Here is an 18021-nt window from a genome sequence, read left to right as displayed (position 1 = left end):
TTTCTCCAGGGGAACTGATCTTCACGGCCTAGAAATCAGTTATAATTCAGACAGATCTCCTGCCGCCACCTGGAGGTTGGCAGCTTTATTCCCCACATTTCCCTCACCATGGTAACCAAGTCCTGGCAGGAGCGAGGCTACCTGCTCTGATTGGCCCGTCGTTGAACGTCACGCAGACGGCGCTCTGTCATTGGCCGGCGGCCGCGGAATCACATGACTTCTCAACATGTCGGCGCCCATGGGTCTCTACCGGGCTCTAGGGCGGCGATGGAGGGCCCTGCAGCAAGGGCGAGGGCGGCCGCTGGCGAGGGCGGAGAGCGGCTGTGCCGCCGCAGGGAGAAGCCGGCTGTACGAGCACGTGCGGAACGGCTGGACGGCGCGGCCCAGGCTGGACGTAGAGGCCCTGAACGCCCAGCAGGACGGGGCGGAGCGGGAGCTGGAGAGGCGGAAGGGGCCGCTGGAGCCCGGGGACCTGCGCCAGATTGTGAGCCTTGTCGGGGAAGCGGAGTTTCTGCGACCCTCGAGCTGAGAGAGAGCAGTGTGTCTCTGGGCGTGTACAGAGGGCAGCTTCCGTAAATAACCCTAGAAAATTTCCGTGCCTCCATTTTTCCATTCATTTATCTGAAGCATTTAAATCCCATATCTCGGTAGAAATATCTAGGGGGCAGCTTGCCTTGCAATAAATAACGAACATAGAAGTATAGTAAAACTTTAAATGGATACTATATAAGATATAGCAGATCAGTACTGCAGTTTACCACTCTGCGCCCTTTATTCCCACCCTTCCAGACCTCTGGCTGTTGTTCATGGTTCTGCGCGCCTCCGTTTTATCCTTGTGAGAAACCTGTGACTTGGGTTAGGCAAAGAGAGAATAATTGCCCAAGAGTCACCCAGCAAGTTTCATATTCATAATAATAACAATAACAACTGTATGTATGTACCATTCTTCTAGTCAGATTACTGCCCCGCTCAGAACAGTGAATGAAGTCAATGTTGTTATTATCCCCACAATACAGCTAAGGAGCTGGGCTGAGAGAAGGGGCTGACCCGAAGCTGCCTGCTGAGTTCATGGGATTCAAACCAGCAGAGTGCTGACTCACAGCCCAGCCACTTATCCACTATGCTACAGCAGCTCATCACAGACTGGAGATTTGAATCTGAGTCTCCCAGATGATCCTCTAATAAATATACCATACTGAAATTTTCTTGTTGCACTTGGGTGTTAAAGGAGAGAGAGAGTGATCCTGGAGCTGTCCCATCTTTCATAGAATTGGAAGGGGCCTTGTGTCTGTCGAATCCATCCCCCACTCCTCACTCAATGTAGAACATCCAAAACATAGTGCATTTTCCACAGGTAACTTGGCCAGCCTCTGCTTAAAGATCACCAGGAAGGGAGAGACCTCTCCACACCTGCTAAGAAACTTAAATTTCTTTTAACATTCAGTCAGAACATATATATCTGGAACTTAAGAACACTGGATCAGAGACAAGCTGAAAAGTTCAGTGACTCAGGCAGGAACCAAGCTGAGTGGCTTTTGTGGTGGTGCAAACTCATTTCAGACTTAGCCTGAAGACACCAGCTTACGTGCTGCCACCCTTCCATGCCACTGTAGCAAGGGGCAAATGATGGTGGTAATCGTTGTTGAAGGGCTTTCTCAAGCCACAGCTGCAGGGATTGGCCCTGTTTGCTCCTGGCTGCTGGCAGGCCTCCAAAGGCAGTGGCCTACCTATGACTTCCCCAGTAAGATAAATGCTCAGTCTGCCCATTCTGCAGTCCAGAGCAGACTTTGCCGTCTTCTGTGTGGCAGTCTTCTGGTGTCTGAAAAGTGTCCTTCAACAGTCTGTTTGCTAGGCCCAACTAACCTAGTTCTTTCAACCTTCCCTCTCAGGACTTGTGTTCCAGGCCCCCTGCTTCCCCTCCCAAGCAGTACCTTCTTCTGAACCTGTTTCAGTTTGTCTACCACTTTCTTAAAGTTTAGTGCTCTGAACAGTCCTCTGAATTTGTTCTGTGAATGCAAAAATAGAATAAAACTATTACTTCTTGTGAGCTGGATACTGTCCTTCTGTCAATGAAACCTAAAACTTAAATTAGCTGTGGCACCAACTCTGTAAATTTATTAAAGTATGTATGCCCCTCCTTTCCTCCTGGTGCAAGCTGGCTCATTTAATTGGGACATATATGCACTTCTATTTACTTATAAAAATTACTTTTGACCCTCTTTTTATTCACCTGTGTCTAACTTATAACTCTTTATTTTTAAAATGACCAACTTCCAGCTTGCTACTTGGAAGAGGCTAGTTGAGGTGCAGGAGGAGATCACAAAAGTCGAAGCAGAGAAAGCTGAAGTAGCTGAAGGGGTGCGGAATCTTGTGGTGAGTTTGCCCTTGTAGAATAATCCGGCTGGAAAGGTTACAACCTGTGCAGCAGATATGTGCTGATTAATTTGCAAAGCTTCTGGAATCTTTTGCTGATATCTGGTTATGCATTTCTCTGAATTATGAAGGTTACAAAGTTGTAAATAGCTTCAAACTTCCTACTACAACTGTGAGAGTGAGAGGTGGAGGGGTAGAGTTGTGTTGAAGCCACAATTTAAGACTCGTTGAGTTTTGCAGTTTATAACTTGTAGTAATTGCTACATTATGTTGTTTCCTGGATGGGAGAAGAACCCCTTTACCTTGCTGTTTTCTCTTCCCAATTCCAGAAAAGCCAAGAGAGTACTACTTTGCAGTCGGTAAGAACAGAGATTTTTCCTCTCCTTATTTTAATTTTTGCTCATTGATTAAGTATTACTCCCCACCCCCCAAGCTAAATTCACAGTTAATACACAGCCAGTCTTGTGAATCCAGAGCAATTTGGAGAACTGCAGACTCTGCCACCTTTGTGGGAATGAGTCCAAAAGTTGGCTCGTGTGGAAATTACAGTTTTTAAGAATTAGGAGGCAACTTTCTTGGCAAGAACTTCCTGTTATCTGTGTTTCCATTAAGTTTGCTCTTCCCAAGAGCCTCTGTAGGCCACACCCAGGCTCTTCACATGCAATAATTTGTCCAATGCCATGGACCTCTAGGCTGACCAGGCCCTCTGAAATTTTGTCCCTTCATTGTTTGACTGTGGGATGTGTTCTTTTATTCATGCATACTTGCATCTGACGGTGTTTTCCTTGTTCCCTACAGCTCCCTATTTACAACGCTTTGCGGGAGCGTGGGAGAGAGCTCCGCCTGAAGCTGAACGTCTTGCACCAGGAGGAGATGGTGTTGGATGAAAAGTACTACCTGAGTGCCCTCAAGTTGCCCAACAGAACCCACCCTGACGTGGTAAGGGGTGTGATGCAGAGAAACAGCATAGATTTAGGGGTTCAGGTGAGCCCACCTGAGTGAAGGATTCTAGAACGTTCAGAGCTGCTGCCAGGAAGGCGCTGCTGTGCTCCTCTGGATAAACCAGCCTTCCCTAGATTAACTACAACAAGGGCTCCTACGGGTAAAGCCAGTTCAAAACAAAACAACAGTTCCCGTAGTAGATATAGAGATTCTCTATGTGTACCTTAAAGTGTTTTGAAATTTTTATCTATATTTTTATATAAAGTGCAAGCGCTTAAATAAGTGCAAACATACAAGTTAACAATAACATCAGCCACTTTCTCACAATAATTATTACAGAAGTTCTTAAAGTATCAGTATAATCACACAACTTACATAGCTAATATATGCTTCCCACAGGTTCAGCTTCTTCCCACAGGTACACCGGGTCGTAGCAGCACCTCCTGCTCAATGTGACCAAGAGAAGGAACATGGTTACAAACACGGCTGTACAACAGAGAAAAGTTTTCCCCTGAGAAAGTGGTTACGAAACAGGCCAGTAGCTAGCATCCTGTCGGGAATTTGGATACACCCAGACCGTTGAGGTGTAGAGGGGTGTTCCTCCCACCCACAGTTCATATGGACGTTGAGCAGCAGGTGATTTGTTTGAACAACCTGGTGTACCTGTGGGAAGAAGCTGAACATCTCAGTCAGATACAGACAGCCACAAAGAAGAAACTTAAGTGGAAAACTATACTACACCACAGGGGAGGCAGAAGTTACCATTTACCTCCACCACCCTTTTCAGGAACAGTTTCAAACAACGGGCTTCAGCCTTTCTATTTTTCTATTTGCCAGAGTGTATTTATATTAGAGAATCTGTTTATTGTAATTTCTATTCAGCATTGTATATTTGTATCAGAGGATTACTCTCCTATGTATATACGATTTGTTGGAATAACTGTATTTATTGGATGAATGAAGATTATTGATAGTAATTGAGCATATATTAGCTATGTAAGTTGTGTGATTATACTGTTCTACTGTTACTGTTACACAGAACGCCTTACTTGCAAGGGTTCCCCCTTTTACCCACTGGGAATTAGGTCTGTCCTCCTTGCTGATGTGGTTGCCCTGGCTGAATGACAATGTGCCCAACCCAGCTGACATCTCCTAAAATGCGGCGATTTTGTATAGTGCTACATGCATGTTTCTACTGGGGGTAAGGAGAGGTTTGGGATGATGTAGGCTGCACAGCTCAGATCCTTCAGAGGGTCCAGGCACATTAACGACCCAACAAGATGCTGAAAAGCAGGCCTAAGGTATCAAAAGGAGCATCAGAGCATGGAAAATGTAAGGGCCACATGGTCTTGAGTGCCTGAACCTTCGACTTTTCCTTCCCTAGCCAGTCGGAGATGAGAGCCAAGCACAAGTGGTGGAGGTTGTCGGCAAGAAACCAGGTGAGAAGTTGGGAAGATGGTTCTCCCCCCACTCCAGTTGAGGCAGGAGTGGGGTTGCCTGTTCTTTTCCTGGGGAAGGCATCTCGACCTTTGAACTGCTGGATTTCTTTTTCATTCCTGGCTTCAACTGTTTCTTGCTTCCCTACTTCCTTGTTTCAAAAACAGCTTTTGACTTCAAGGTGAAAGGGCACCTAGAAATCGGAGAAGACCTGGATATCATACGGCAAAGGTTAGTGTGAGAGGCTGGAGTTTTTCTTACGGGGCACCCAAGCCCTCCCAGGCCCGGGCCTTCTTCAGGAAACCCCTTCTGGAAACAGGTAGGGAATTTCTGTTAAGTAAAGTAAGAGCTCCATCTGCTGGGAGATAATTTACAAGAGACAGAAGATGAATGGCGTGCCATTTCATTGATGCCCAGTACAACCTGGAAAAAAAATTAAGCATCCCTCATCTTTTCTCCCCCCTACTCCTGCCAATTGTTACACTTGCTGACTGTTCTATGACTCTGCAGTGGCCCCAAAGAGCCTCTCCTCTTGTCATGGGCTGAAATATCTCTGCTAGAGAGAAAGGTGATTGTCTCCGCGTGAAACAAGATGGGGTGCTGGGATCCGTGCTGAGATCTCCCGATTGCTTTTAAAGAAAACGTAAACTGCTGCAGGAGGGGATGAGATTTGGATTGGGGCCAAGGGGGGCTTTAAATTTTCCCTTGATCTTATACAGCAAGCGCTTAAAGCAATTTGCCTACACTATCTTTTTGTAATCCATAAAACAGCCCTGTAAGGCAGGCCAGTAATTTTTCTCCCCCTTTTGAGAGGGGCTGAGAGAGAGCAGCCACCCATGGAGTTTGTGATGAGTGAGATTTGAATAAGGGACATTCTGGCGCATGGCTCATTCTCTGGCTACTGTGCAACACCAGCTGCCGTAGGGAATTTACACAACTCGGGACTACAGTGGAAGAACCACTCCTAAGATTGTGTGCAAACCTAATGTTCCTGATCTGTCCTCTGGTTAGAAAGATGGGGGAACGTGAAGCCAACATTCGTGGTTCTTTCTGCTCTTCACCATGTGAGTTCATCGCTCCCTCCTGTTTTCAGAGCTAAGCTTGTGTACATAGATCATAATATCAGCCATGCATAGCTGCAAACCAGCATTTTCCATCATGGCTAGCAAAGGGTCTACAGACTTTGAGCTGACCATGGTCAGTATTGCAGCTGGAGTACACATCTGCACCAAACCTGATTCTAACACTGTAAACAGGATCTGAGACTTAGTGCAAGTCCACCTGAAAGGAACTTTTGCTCTCTTCCTGTGAGAGATCTTGGTGCCCCAGAAACTGATAGGAAAAATGTCTGCCTTTTGGGATGCTTGCGTGAGAGAAAGGGGAGGAGTAAAGAGGTATGGCTTGGAGAGGCCTCCGTGGAGGGGTTACTGAGCATTGTTGACTGGTGGCAGAAACAAAGAGTCCTGCCTGATGGGTACTAGCTAAGTTTCTGAGCAGACCTTTCCAGATGCCCGCAAGCCACTAAGCAATCAGTAGGTGGCCATTAGCTGATTGGGAATGCCTTTAATTCCCAGAGCATTAACAAGACTAAATAAATATTTGATGGGCAGCTTTTGATTGTTGAACCCTTCCCCGAGGCATTTTCCAGCATCAGGCTGTTCCCTCCTCCCTTCTGCAAAGTCTCACCCAAGCTGTTGACAAAGCAGGAGGCCTGGCCCCTCGCAGAAGAAAGCAGCCGTTGCCTGAAGTGCCGCCGCCTGCTCACGTGCGTCATGGAATTGCCAAGCGATGGCCCAAAGGTTCAGGTTTCCTGGAAGGCATTGTGCCAGCTGGAGAAGTCTGGTTCTATCTGGCTGGGCACACGCTGGTTTGTGAAAGTCAGGGCTGGTAGCTTTGCCAGCACTGGAAACAGGAAATGCTAGCATCCAACATGGAGGGGCTGTGGATCCGTGGTAGAGCATCTACTTGGCACGCTCAGTGCCTGACAGTGAAAAGGAAGAAGCAGCTGGTGATGTGAAAAATCTCTGCCCAGGACCTTGGACTGCCGCTGCCACTCTGTTTAGACAATACTGACTTAGATGGACCAGCGGTCTGATTCGGTATAAGGCTGCTTCGTATGGAAGCCGAACTCTGTTGAGACTTCTTATGCTCCTCCGTAGACAGGAAGAGGAAGCTGGAGGGGGGATCATGTGGGCAAGTGGGGCTGCTGGCCACCACCTCTCCCCCTCTCCCCCTCTTGTTGGTTTCTCATCAGGGGTCAAGCCTTGGAGTTCCCTGGCTTCCCTCTTCATCACACACACGACTCGGAAGTTAATCGCTTCTGCGTTTGTGGCAAGGCGCCTTTGAGATTTTGTCCAAATTACAAACTCTGCTTTGTTCTCTCGTTTCTAAGGCTGGGCTCCAAAGCAACAAGAATATGAGTCGACCCCCTGGATTGGATCGGCCCAGTCCAGCTAGTCCAGCATCTTGTTTCCACCAGTGGCCAGTTTGTGCCACAAGCAGGGCCCGCAGACAACAGGGCCGCACCACCCCTGCTCCATAAATTTGTCCAAGCCCCTGTTAAATCCGTCTGAGCCAGGAGCCAGCACCACATATTGTAGCAGTGAGTTCCACATGGCAGCAAACGTTTTGGTGAAGTAATTTCTGTTGACTGTCTTGAGACTGTGGTTTAACTTCTGGCTTGAAGGCAAGGGGTCCGGTTGTGGTTTGTAATTTGGGTGCTTGTTGTGAGCGAGGGAGTGTGCGAGTACAAGGCTTCCGTGGCCTCGTCCCCTCTCCCTTGTGTGTGCCATTGATTCCCTCCATGCTTTCTGCTTCCCTTCAGAATGTTCAGCCATCTTCAGAACCTGGCATACGCAAGGCCACGCTTCGCACATTGAATGTCTGGTGCCACCTCAACTTCCCTTAGGGTTTTGGGCCATGGAATCCACAGGCCCTTTGCAGCGCATTAAACCACTTCGGCCAAGTGATCAGTTTCGGTTCAATCCAAAGAGGTGGCAAAGATTTCTCTGGTGTTTGCCATCGCCACATTTGAAAGGCTGGGTGTTCCTGGCTGTACATATGAACAGTCCAAGTCATGCATTCCCCCCCCCCCCACACACAGAGGATAGCCAAAGGCATTTTCCCCCCGCAGAGGATAGATCTTTCTTCTTTTCCCAGGCGCCTGTCCCACATCTCGGGCTACCGGTCATATTACCTCCGTGGCGCAGGGGCGCTGCTCCAGCAAGCCTTGGTGCAGTTCACTCTCAACAAACTGGTGAAGAAGGTATGAAATATGTGAGCATGTCTCTCATGGTGCAGAGAGAGCATGGTGTAATGGTTCGAACCCGGAGAGAGAGCGAGCATGGTGTAATGGTTAGAACCTGGAGAGAGAGAGCATGGTGTAATGGTTAGAACCCGGAGAGAGAGAGAGCATGGTGTAATGGTTCGAACCCGGAGAGAGAGAGCATGGTGTAATGGTTCGAACCCGGAGAGAGAGAGCATGGTGTAATGGTTCGAACCTGGAGAGAGAGAGCATGGTGTAATGGTTCGAACCCAGAGAGAGAGAGCATGGTGTAATGGTTCGAACCCGGAGAGAGAGAGAGCATGGTGTAATGGTTAGAACCTGGAGAGAGAGAGCATGGTGTAATGGTTTGAACCCGGAGGGCTGGGGGCTGCCGTTTCCTTTCTCTTGTTCAGAGAGAAGGAGAGAGAGCAACCGAGGGCAAGAGTGTGCATGCAGCAGTGGAAGATTTCTAGGTTTGCTTCCTCGATGGGGAAAAGGAGGCATGGATAGACTGAGTTCCTCAGTTGTGATGGGTGAGAAAAAGATCCAGCATCTTGATGCTTAGAAACTGACAGCATTTCTGGCTTCACAACGCATGTGAACTCGGAAAGATCCCTGGGGGCTCGCTTTCTCGCCTGGAAAAGGGTGCCACATAGGTGTTTGGAACAAAGGAGGCTTTGAAGATAGAGCAGGGTCTCCTCCTGTTTCTGGAAAAGAATTGGGTTTTGCGCATGGGGTGGCGGGGGGTGTCGTTGTGGCTGCAGTCCTGCATGGTCTACATTATTAAGAACCTCCTTGTGCATGAGCATGTATCAAACAGACAACCCCCAAAGTTGAGAACTCCAAGAAAGCTGTGCCAAGTGATGCTGTTTTTGGCCTGTTGGTGAAGGAGCTTTGTTGGGTCACAGCGCAGCTCATCTGGTTCAGCTGTCCTTGCGAGAATCTCAGCAGCCAGCTTGTCTTGGTTCCCTTATTGAGCATTGCTCTGACTCCACCTTCTCATCCCTCTCTTTCCATAGGGCTTCATTCCGATGACTGTCCCAGACCTACTTAAAGGAGCAGTCTTTGTAAGTCTCTTCTCTGTTTCCTGTGCCCTGAAAACTTTTGTACAAGCTTACCATTTACACTGGTGGTGCCCGCTGACCTTGTTTTGGGCAAGGAATTGTGCATTCTGGAGCTTGTATGGCCCCTACTTCTGTGCCTTGGGGTGGTTCTAGTTCTGGTTCAGGGAGCCAGAGAGCAACGGCAGCACCATTCCTCTGTGCCAGTCAGGTCATTCCACTCCTGCCTGTTATGATTCCTCCACTGCCTGTTTGGCCCTCAGTGGTGGTGTCAAAACTCCAATAAGATTTGAGTGCCAAATTCCCCTACTCAGCAGGTGCTTGGAGACTGCATCTAACTTTTGTTCAGCCCAGAATGTCAGCTTGATCTAAATCTGATGGCAGTCCAATAATTCCACCTCAAATAAACAGCAGAGTTGGAAAAACAAATCAGCAGCCCTTAATGCAACCGTTCCTATAAGCTATCTGTCGCTGTAAAAATGTGGACAAGCAGAACGGCTTGCTGCATCCTGGGATTACCCCTCTAGAGCTTTTCTTTCATGACTGGTTAATCTTTCTAGGGGGGAGAAACAGCGTGGTGCAGTGGGGGGGGGGTTGGAGTGCTGGGCTAGGACTTGGGAGAGCTGTGTTCAAATCCCTGCTCAGCCTGGAATCCCGCTGGGTGACCTCGCCTAGTCATTTTCTCAGCCTGATCTACTTTGCAGGCTTGTTGTGAAAATAAAATGGAGGAGGGCTGATGGCCCTGCGCACTGCCTGGAGGTTCTTTGAGGAAGTGCTGGCTGAAAACGTGACAGATGGAGAGATGGAACAACTTCTCGTTTGGAGAATGTGGCCCCTGCCCCTTTCTCCTTAGAAGTTAACCAGTCCTCCCATCTGCCCATCAGACTTCTCTGGCCAGCTTAACAAACTTCACTGCTGACTTCCAACCCCAGGATGGTTCAGTAATTGCTGTGAAACAGGGTTAGGGTGCTACAGACGACTCTGACCCCATGTGCGTGATGTTTTGCACCTTGTGTGCACGCATGAACTAATGCCGGTGTCATTCCACTCCCAGGAAGGCTGTGGCATGCTCCCCGATACCAGCCCCTCCCAAGTGTACAACATAGACCCTTCTCGCTTCGAGGATCTGAGTCTGGCGGGCACCTCTGAGGTCGGAATTGCAGGTAGGGCGGAAGAGGGTGGGCTCTTGGCAGTTTACACCAGAGAGTCTTGAGGTAGTTGTCTACATTCCTGCATTCCGAAATGCTCGTTTAAAGCGCATGCCGAGAGAGGGAACTTCTTCAGCCATCATGAAAGAAGTTCAAGCTCCATCAGAACTGTGGATGATCCTTGTTTGAAAGACTTCACCCGAGCACTCTCAAGTCTGATGTTAATCAGGCGCATGTTTATTTCATGTCTTGTTTTTAGCCTGTACTTGAGTCAGCTTGAAAATCTTGGCTCCAGTTTTTTGGGGGGGAAGGTGAGCTGGGGATCAGGATGGTAGCAGGAAAGGGGTGCAGAGGAGCTGTTGGTGCAGGTGTCTGATTTTTGATCTCTCGGCTTCTCCTGATAGGCTTTGAGAGGGCGGCATTTAAAAGCACGTAATGAGATTCTTAAATGCCTGAAACGTATCAGTTTGTATGAGGGGGATCCCTTCCAGTCCCTAGCTGTCAAATGTGTAAGCAAGAGCTTGGGTAAAAGGACAGAGGAACTGGGGGTGGTGGTGGTGGTGTCCCCAACCCCATTCATCATGAAAATCCCTTTTCCCCCCTCTGTCCCCACCAGGGTACTTCATGGATCATGCTGTAAATCTAGAAGACACGCCAGTCAGGTAAAAATCTTTCACCCCCTTTTCGAATACCGTTCAAGGCTACTCTGCACATACTCCGTGCTCTGACCGTAATTGAACATCGGCCACCGAATATCTCGATGCTTGAGAGAGCCAGTGCTGGGCTTGGCACCCAGGAAATTGACACGATAATGATATTTAGCATTCGCTTTGCGTTTTCAGATGGTCAGAATGCTTCAAATGTTCCGTTTTTGGCTGCCTCGTCAGCCCGGCTGAGTGCTTGGCCCTCTCCCTTTTTCGCCAAGAGCAGCTGCGAGGCCTGATTGTAGCCGTCTCCGGCGGGGCTAGAACAGCTAACATTCTGCTCCAAGATGAGCAGGCTTCTGTAGCGTGAATAAATTATGCAAAGTTCAAGTTGATTTGTGTAATTCTGACTCGAGCAGACGATGATACGAAAGCATTGTTAAACAAACAACCGTAATCCAGACCAGTATAATGCGCCAACAAGAACTGCACACGTGTGCAAAGCCAAAAACGGGGATGTCTGCTTAATGAGGGGAATGTATCATTTAATTAAAAAAAATTAATTCAGTTTGAAGACTTAAGTTGTGTTCTTTTAACCTGATTCAAGGAAGAGCCCCCCAAAATAAAAATCAGGTAAGCCAAGGTCCTCCATGGATTTCACCCCTCCATAATTTTTAAAATGTTTTTGCCAGCCCTCTGGAGGTATGTGGGGCAGAGATGCTCTCCCGTTCCCTTCTGGAAATCTTACTCAGCTACCCTTTATGGTGTGTGGGTTTTTTGCCCAGTCAACAATAACTGTAGTCCTAAGGACTAGGACCCCTTTGTCTTATTTTCTTTCAAGTGGAAGCTCCGTTCTGTGCCCCATAGTTTATGTTCTCCCGCAAGATCGCTTAGAACACAGCCCTAAGCTTAGGCTGCCGTTCACCTCTCTCTTCCGCCCTGGCCACTATTCCTTTTCTCGAGTCATCTCCTATCTGCTTTTGCCTCGACCAGGACGGTGTGTTCTAGCACATGCTACAGAGCAGAAACAGACACCGGGAAGGAGCCATGGGGACTGTATAGAGTGCACCAGTTCACCAAGGTAATGCTCGCATGACCTGAGATGTGGCCTGAAACTCAGAAGGATGGAGGAGGGCAGGGTCTGCATCAGTGGGGGAGCATTCTGGGGCGCTTGGGGGTTGAAAAGGACCGGAGAGCTCCACATGGAATTGTTTCCTGGACCTGTCTCCTCACCTCTTCTTTCCTCCTGTCTTCTGCCCACAAGTACATACTCCTCTGTGTGTAATGAGCCTGTCCCCTCTCTTTTAGGTGGAAATGTTTGGGATTACCGCAAATGAGACTGGAACAGAGAGCATGGCCCTGCTGGAGGAATTTCTGGCTCTGCAGAAAGAAATCTTCTCTGAGCTAGGCCTACACTACAAGTGAGAAAACATGTGTGACTCGTGGTGGGTGCAGTGGGATCCATGTCATCCTATTTGTCACTGCAAGGGGCTCTGTGTGTTTCAGTTGGTATGGGCTGGCCCACCAGCCTAGCCATTTTGGCATGCCTTTCTGAGTCTCTTGGGTTCCTCTTTGAGCATCCGGCTCTATCTTGGAGAACGAAACCAGCTGGCTCTTAAAGGCTGCGGCTGGGAGTCATCTACTCCAGTTGGATTTCAGTACTGAAAAAGCACCTGGAAATGTGTTGGCAGCTCTTGCTAAGCGGACCCGAGTTGCCGTTGAAATGTGCTCTCCATCTTCAAGCCGTCCAGTGAGGCAGCAGATCAGTTATGTGCTCACTCCCCTTCTCGGCTCCTGCCCCTGCTGGCTTATTTGTCACTGATAATAGCTTCTTTATATAGCGCAGACCCCCAGCCGAGCCCCCCATGGGTCCTTGGGCTGTTGCATCTTGTGCAGTAAGAATCTCATTAAAATCAAATCTTCAAGATGCCTGGGGAAGTGCAATGAATCAGCAGGTCTCTTTAAAACGCCTGGAATATGGAAGGTCTTTGGGCACTTGTTAAAGTGAGGAGAAGGCAGTAAGCATTTTCCAAGCGCATCTAGTGCAAAAGCAGCAGCGTGGGATTTTTGACTAGCAACCATTACTTTTTCTGTGCACCTGTCCACAGGCAGGGAATAAGGAAATCAGAGTTAAGGGCCCTGGGAATCTACGGGTGTGCCTGGCATAAGGGTTCCCGAGAAGCAAATGTTTGTAAGGCAAAGCGAGTGTCCCCCTTATTCCCAGCTTTAAGAACCCCCCGCTAGAAGGCCCAGCAGAGGTGGCTGCATTGCCCCTGCCCGCTAGTCAGCTGACCAAGGGTTGGCCAAGTGCCATCGTTGCCTCTGCCATCAGCTGAATAGTAAAGAGTCCAGTAGCACCTTTAAAACTAACCAACTTAATTGTAGCATAAGCTTTTGAGAACCACAGCTCTCTTCATCAGATGCATCGTCAGCTTTCGAAAACCGCAGCTGTCTTCGTCAGATGCAGATGTTCTCAAAAAGCTGTGGTTCTTGAAAGCAGATGCATTTGACGAAGAGAGCTGTGGTTCTCGAAAGCTGACAGTGCATCTGATGAAGAGAGCAGCTCTCTTCGTCAGATGCAACTTTATTGTAGCATAAGCTTTCAAGAACCACTGCTCTCTTCATCAGATGCACTGTCAGCTTTCGAGAACCACAGCTCTCTTCGTCAAATGCATCTGCTTTCAAGAACCACAGCTTTTTGAGAACATCTGCATCTGACGAAGACAGCTGCGGTTTTCGAAAGCTGACGATGCATCTGACGAAGAGAGCTGTGGTTCTCAAAAGCTTATGCTACAATAAAGTTGCATCTGACGAAGAGAGCTGTGGTTCTCGAAAGCTTATGCTACAATAAAGTTGGTTAGTCTTAAAGGTGCTTCTGGACTCCTTACTATTTTGCTACTACAAACTAACATGGCTAACTCCTCTGGATCTCTGCCATCAGTTGGTTTCTCTCTTTCCCGACAGGGTCCTGGATATGCCCACACAGGAGCTGGGCCTGCCTGCTTATAGGAAATTTGACATCGAGGCCTGGATGCCAGGCCGGGGCAAGTACGGAGAGGTGAGTGGTGCAGAATGAGAAAGTGGGCCTGCCTCTTGGTGTAGTTGTTCTGCTTGCACGGACCGTCTAGTTTGTCCTTCAGGGTCAGGTGGAAAAGCCCTTCTGGGAGAGACAGAGGGCATCTCTCTGGCCTCTGCTCAAGAGAGGCTGTCTACAGGTGCAAGGGGGACACTCGTTTTGTTTGGCAAGGTGCAGGATCATGGACTGTCACCCCCAGTCTAGCTGCAGCCGGTCTCTCGAGTCACTCCCAGTTCCCTCCCCTCGGTGCAACTCTGAGCTCTGCACACAAGAGAGGGACTTGCATTTGTTAGGCTCATCGAAATCAGGGGGAAGCTTTTCCTCCCCTGTTGCAGTGTCGCCCCCAAAACACAGGCCTCTGTCCCTTCGCTCCTTCGTTCAAAGAAGAAACTAAAGGGTGTGCTCAAGTGCACGGCTGGAGCAGGATTTATGCTTTCCCCTTGCGGAGTCACGTTTTGGCACGTCTCAGCCTCGTCCCAGGTTGCAGCCTGTTGCCTTCCTCCCGTCACGTTTGGGAGGAGAAAGGCGCTGTCCCCAGTCTGGCTAGCCCCACCCTGCTTTGCAGCTACGACTTCCCGACCCCCACCCCCGGCCTTTCCTTCCCCTGCCAGATCTCCAGTGCCTCCAACTGCACAGACTATCAGAGCCGGCGGCTGAACATCATGTACTATGACCGGAAGGGGCAGTTCCATTATGCGCATACGGTGAGTGCTGGCCTTTCATGTACGGCATTTAAACCCCCCTTAGGTCCTCAGCGGAGCCTGAGGTGGTTTACTTGGAGACCCCCCCCCCGAGGGTCTCCCATCCAGGCGCCAGCCAGGTTTAGGCTGCCTTTGCTTCATCAAGGGACTTTCTCATGTGGGGTTGCAGGAGGTATGGAGATGGAGGTGGGGGGAGGTGTTCATGGGAGGGGGACAAGACAGCTTCCACATTGACCTTTGTGCCTTTTTGCTACCTAAAATGATGAGACGCTCCAAAAGCTGGAGGGAGGGGACAGATGAGCGGAGAAGATCCTCCCAGTGGTCTTTCAGTGGAATGGGCTTCCTCGGGAGGTGGTGGGCTCTCCTCCTTTGGAGGTTTTTAAGCAGAGGCTGGATGGCCATCCGACAGCAATGCTGACTCTGTGAACCTGGGCAGATCACGAGAGGGCGGGCAGGAAGGGTTATTACAACAGTGCTTAGTTCTCATGGCCCTTCTTACATGCCCAGAGTAATGCCGATCACCACCTTGGGGTCAGGAAGCAATTTTCCCCAGGCCAGCTTGGCTAGGGATCCTGGGGGTGTTTTGCCATCTTCTGGGCATGGAGCAGGGGTCACTGGGGCAGAGACGGGTAGTTGTGAATCTCCTGCATTGTGCAGGAGGTTGGGGTAGATGACCCTGGAGTTCCCTCCCAACCCTACGATACTATGACCTACTCTCTGTGTTTCTCCACAGGTCAATGGCACAGCCTGCGCTGTTCCCCGAATGCTCATTGCCATTCTCGAGTCCAACCAATGCAAGGTTTGTTCCAGTCTGTGCACACAGCACACGCTTTGAAAAATTCTGCAATATGAAAACGAGTGCAGAAATTGGCAGGGGTCTGTGTGTTGTGGGTGGTCTGTCTTTCTTTTTCCTTCTTTCTCTTTCTTCCTCCCTCCCCCCTCCCCCCCCCCCGATTTATGGGTCTTAAGCAGGGCTTTTTTTCAGCAGGAATGCGGGGAAACGGAGTTCTGGAACCTCTTGAAAATGGTCACATGGCTGGTGGCCCCGCCCCCTGATCTCCAGACAGAGGGGAGCTGAGCTGGCCCTCCGCACCGCTCCAGCGGCACGGAGGGCAATCTGAACTCCCCTCTGTCTGGAGATCAGGGGGCGGGGCCACCAGCCATGTGACCATTTTCTCCGAGGGCAACCCCCTGAGTTCCGCACCTCTTTTCCCAGAAAAAAAAGCCCTGGTCTTAAGTAATATTTATCAAATGTAACTGGGAATATGAGAAATAAAGGAAGAATTCAAGTCAGAGTAAGTCAAAACATCAGCGACAAGAATGCCGACTTCCTATAAGTTGCCCGAATTCTCATGGCCCGAACTAACAATTTAGCTAAAGCAAGTGCATTTTCTGCTCTTGGATCTGCTAATAATGTAGGAAGTAAAATATCTGCTCTGGACTCTGTCCTTTGTAACATCAAGGGTTCAATCCACTTCTTCCTTGCCTTGTTGTACCCTTCACCCTTGTGAAGGTTGGAGAGACGTTCAAGTGCCCAAAGCGGGGGTATAAATGCTATTTCACCAGTCAGTTCGGTCTGCGGCAGCTGCCTGGTGCCCTTGGCCCGAGTGGCGTGCTCCGTCTACCCAGTTTTGTGTCATGTAGATGGTAAAAGAGTGGTTCTGGGTCTACCGCTGCAGCTTATCCCTGCTCTGCCTCTGTTCTCCTACCTGCAGGATGGTAGCGTTCGGGTGCCGGAGATCCTGCAGCCACTGATGGGCATGGAGATCATTGGCAAACCTGGCTACACTCCACTGAAATACATCGGCCCAAATCAGCCCAAGAAACACCGACACTGCAGTGAGAAAAACTGATGTACGCTAACAGAGTGGAGAGGACCGACCCTTCAAGCCCCAGACTGGGGGGAGGATGGGGGACAGACATAAGCTGCCTCTAGGAGCGTCGCTACCGGTGTGGGGCTTAAATGCTGATGGAAAGTGACCACCCCAGATGGCCCATGGCTAGGGAGGGCTGATGAACTTCTTTGTGTTTGGCACATTGTGATTTGGAGATTCGATATCCATCTTGGGGGAAATGGTCTGAGCCATCCAGAGCTTTCCCAGAAGGAACGGGTCCCGGTGTCGCATGCCTTGCCAGACCCAATGTGTGGATTGTATGTGTGTGGGGCGGGGTCCGTTTTCCTATCTGGTGCTCCTGAGAACGTCTATCCCCTCCCCCTTTTAACAGAAATCTGGCTTTGCTCCTTTAAGTTGTCTTCTTAACCCCCATCACGCCCCCCCCCCCCGGGCTGGGTGCTATTCGGTTTGTGGGGCAGGTTCTAGTTTTGGCAGGAGAGGATCAATCAGCCGATGAAACGGGAGATGCTCCTAGAATAAAATGAAATAAAATCATTTACAGAAAAAGAGGACTTGTTTCTATGAATCAGTACTTGTATTCTACTTTTGCATTTTTTGTAAAGATAAAAGACACACACATCTGGTATATAAATTGGATTACAAAGAGGAGCAGAGCCTAACATTTAATTCTGTCATCTCTGTCTAGTACTTCATCCCTCTCCCCTTCTTCCAGGGAGTGGGCTTCCCTTCCTCAGTCACTGCAGAAGGTTCTCTTCTGCATCTTATCCTTGTGACAACCCCACAAGGTAGGTAAGGCGGAAAGACCATGACTGGCCTGAGGTTGCCTTTGGAACTTTCTGGTGGAGTGGGGATTAGAACCCAGGCCTCCCTGGTTCTAGACTGATGCTATACCTGTTACACCCACTGGCTGCCTCTATCAGCTATTGACTACTCAGGCAAATAAATAGGCAAAATTAAATGGGTGACAAGGGTGTGCAGTGGCATATGCAGCAGTCAAAAGCTTCCGTAACTTGGGCTAAAAATTACAGCTTTTCAGAACGTTGCTGCAGCTGTGCCATGGGTCCTGCTCTGAGTTGACCAACCAGGCAAAGACGTGCTGTAGTGAGAGTTAAAAGAATGGTTGTCACTTTCTCACCCCAAACAGTGGCAAGCACCTGGTTGGCATACCGAAGGGCCCTTGCTTTGTTGCCACCCGTTCTGGGCAAAAGGGTCTGGAAGGATCCTTTGTCTATTGCCTTAGAAAGTTGTTGCCAGCCGGAGGAGCTCTATATGCTGTCTCTGAATTGGGTCACTTCCTAGGTTCCTATAGCCAAGACATTTAACATGGACAACCCTGGCTCTGAAAAACCAATCCAACTTGGGCCTTGTTCTTTCAAAGCAGCAGGTGAGGGGTCCAACATGTCAGTAGCACGTCTGCAATGCGAACAATTTTATTTTTGCATGGAGGAGCATTCCAAGCCGGGCATGGCTTTGCATCTTCCGTATGTTTTGCATGAACTCCTGTGGGCAAAAGCTTGC

The 18021-nt window shown here is 49.3% G+C and overlaps 1 protein-coding gene across 1 annotated transcript; it reads left to right on the top strand.

Annotated features, from left to right (window-relative positions):
* The first annotated feature begins 226 nt into the window (after positions 1-226).
* On the top strand, positions 227-17038 carry SARS2 (seryl-tRNA synthetase 2, mitochondrial). Its single transcript, XM_054999309.1, has 16 exons — positions 227-484; positions 2278-2373; positions 2703-2732; positions 3172-3312; positions 4700-4754; positions 4920-4983; positions 7912-8017; positions 9037-9084; positions 10133-10241; positions 10843-10888; positions 11864-11951; positions 12179-12291; positions 13835-13928; positions 14558-14650; positions 15381-15446; positions 16363-17038. The coding sequence occupies exons 1-16, from the start codon at positions 227-229 to the stop codon at positions 16498-16500; spliced, it is 1545 nt and encodes a 514-aa protein (XP_054855284.1). The 3' UTR covers positions 16501-17038.
* The last annotated feature ends 983 nt before the right edge of the window (positions 17039-18021 follow it).

The sequence above is a fragment of the Eublepharis macularius genome, chromosome 15, assembly GCF_028583425.1.
Source record: "Eublepharis macularius isolate TG4126 chromosome 15, MPM_Emac_v1.0, whole genome shotgun sequence".
Lineage (NCBI taxonomy): Eukaryota > Metazoa > Chordata > Lepidosauria > Squamata > Eublepharidae > Eublepharis > Eublepharis macularius.
This window is presented reverse-complemented; position numbering and strand designations above follow the sequence as displayed.

Excerpts from the sequence above, each read along its gene's own strand:
- SARS2 (XM_054999309.1), top strand. The coding sequence starts at position 227 with ATGTCGGCGCCCATGGGTCTCTACCGGGCTCTAGGGCGGCGATGGAGG. Across the intron at positions 2,374-2,702 it reads AAGGGGTGCGGAATCTTGTG|AAAAGCCAAGAGAGTACTAC; the intron begins GTGAGTTTGCCC and ends TCCCAATTCCAG. Across the intron at positions 13,929-14,557 it reads GCCGGGGCAAGTACGGAGAG|ATCTCCAGTGCCTCCAACTG; the intron begins GTGAGTGGTGCA and ends TTCCCCTGCCAG.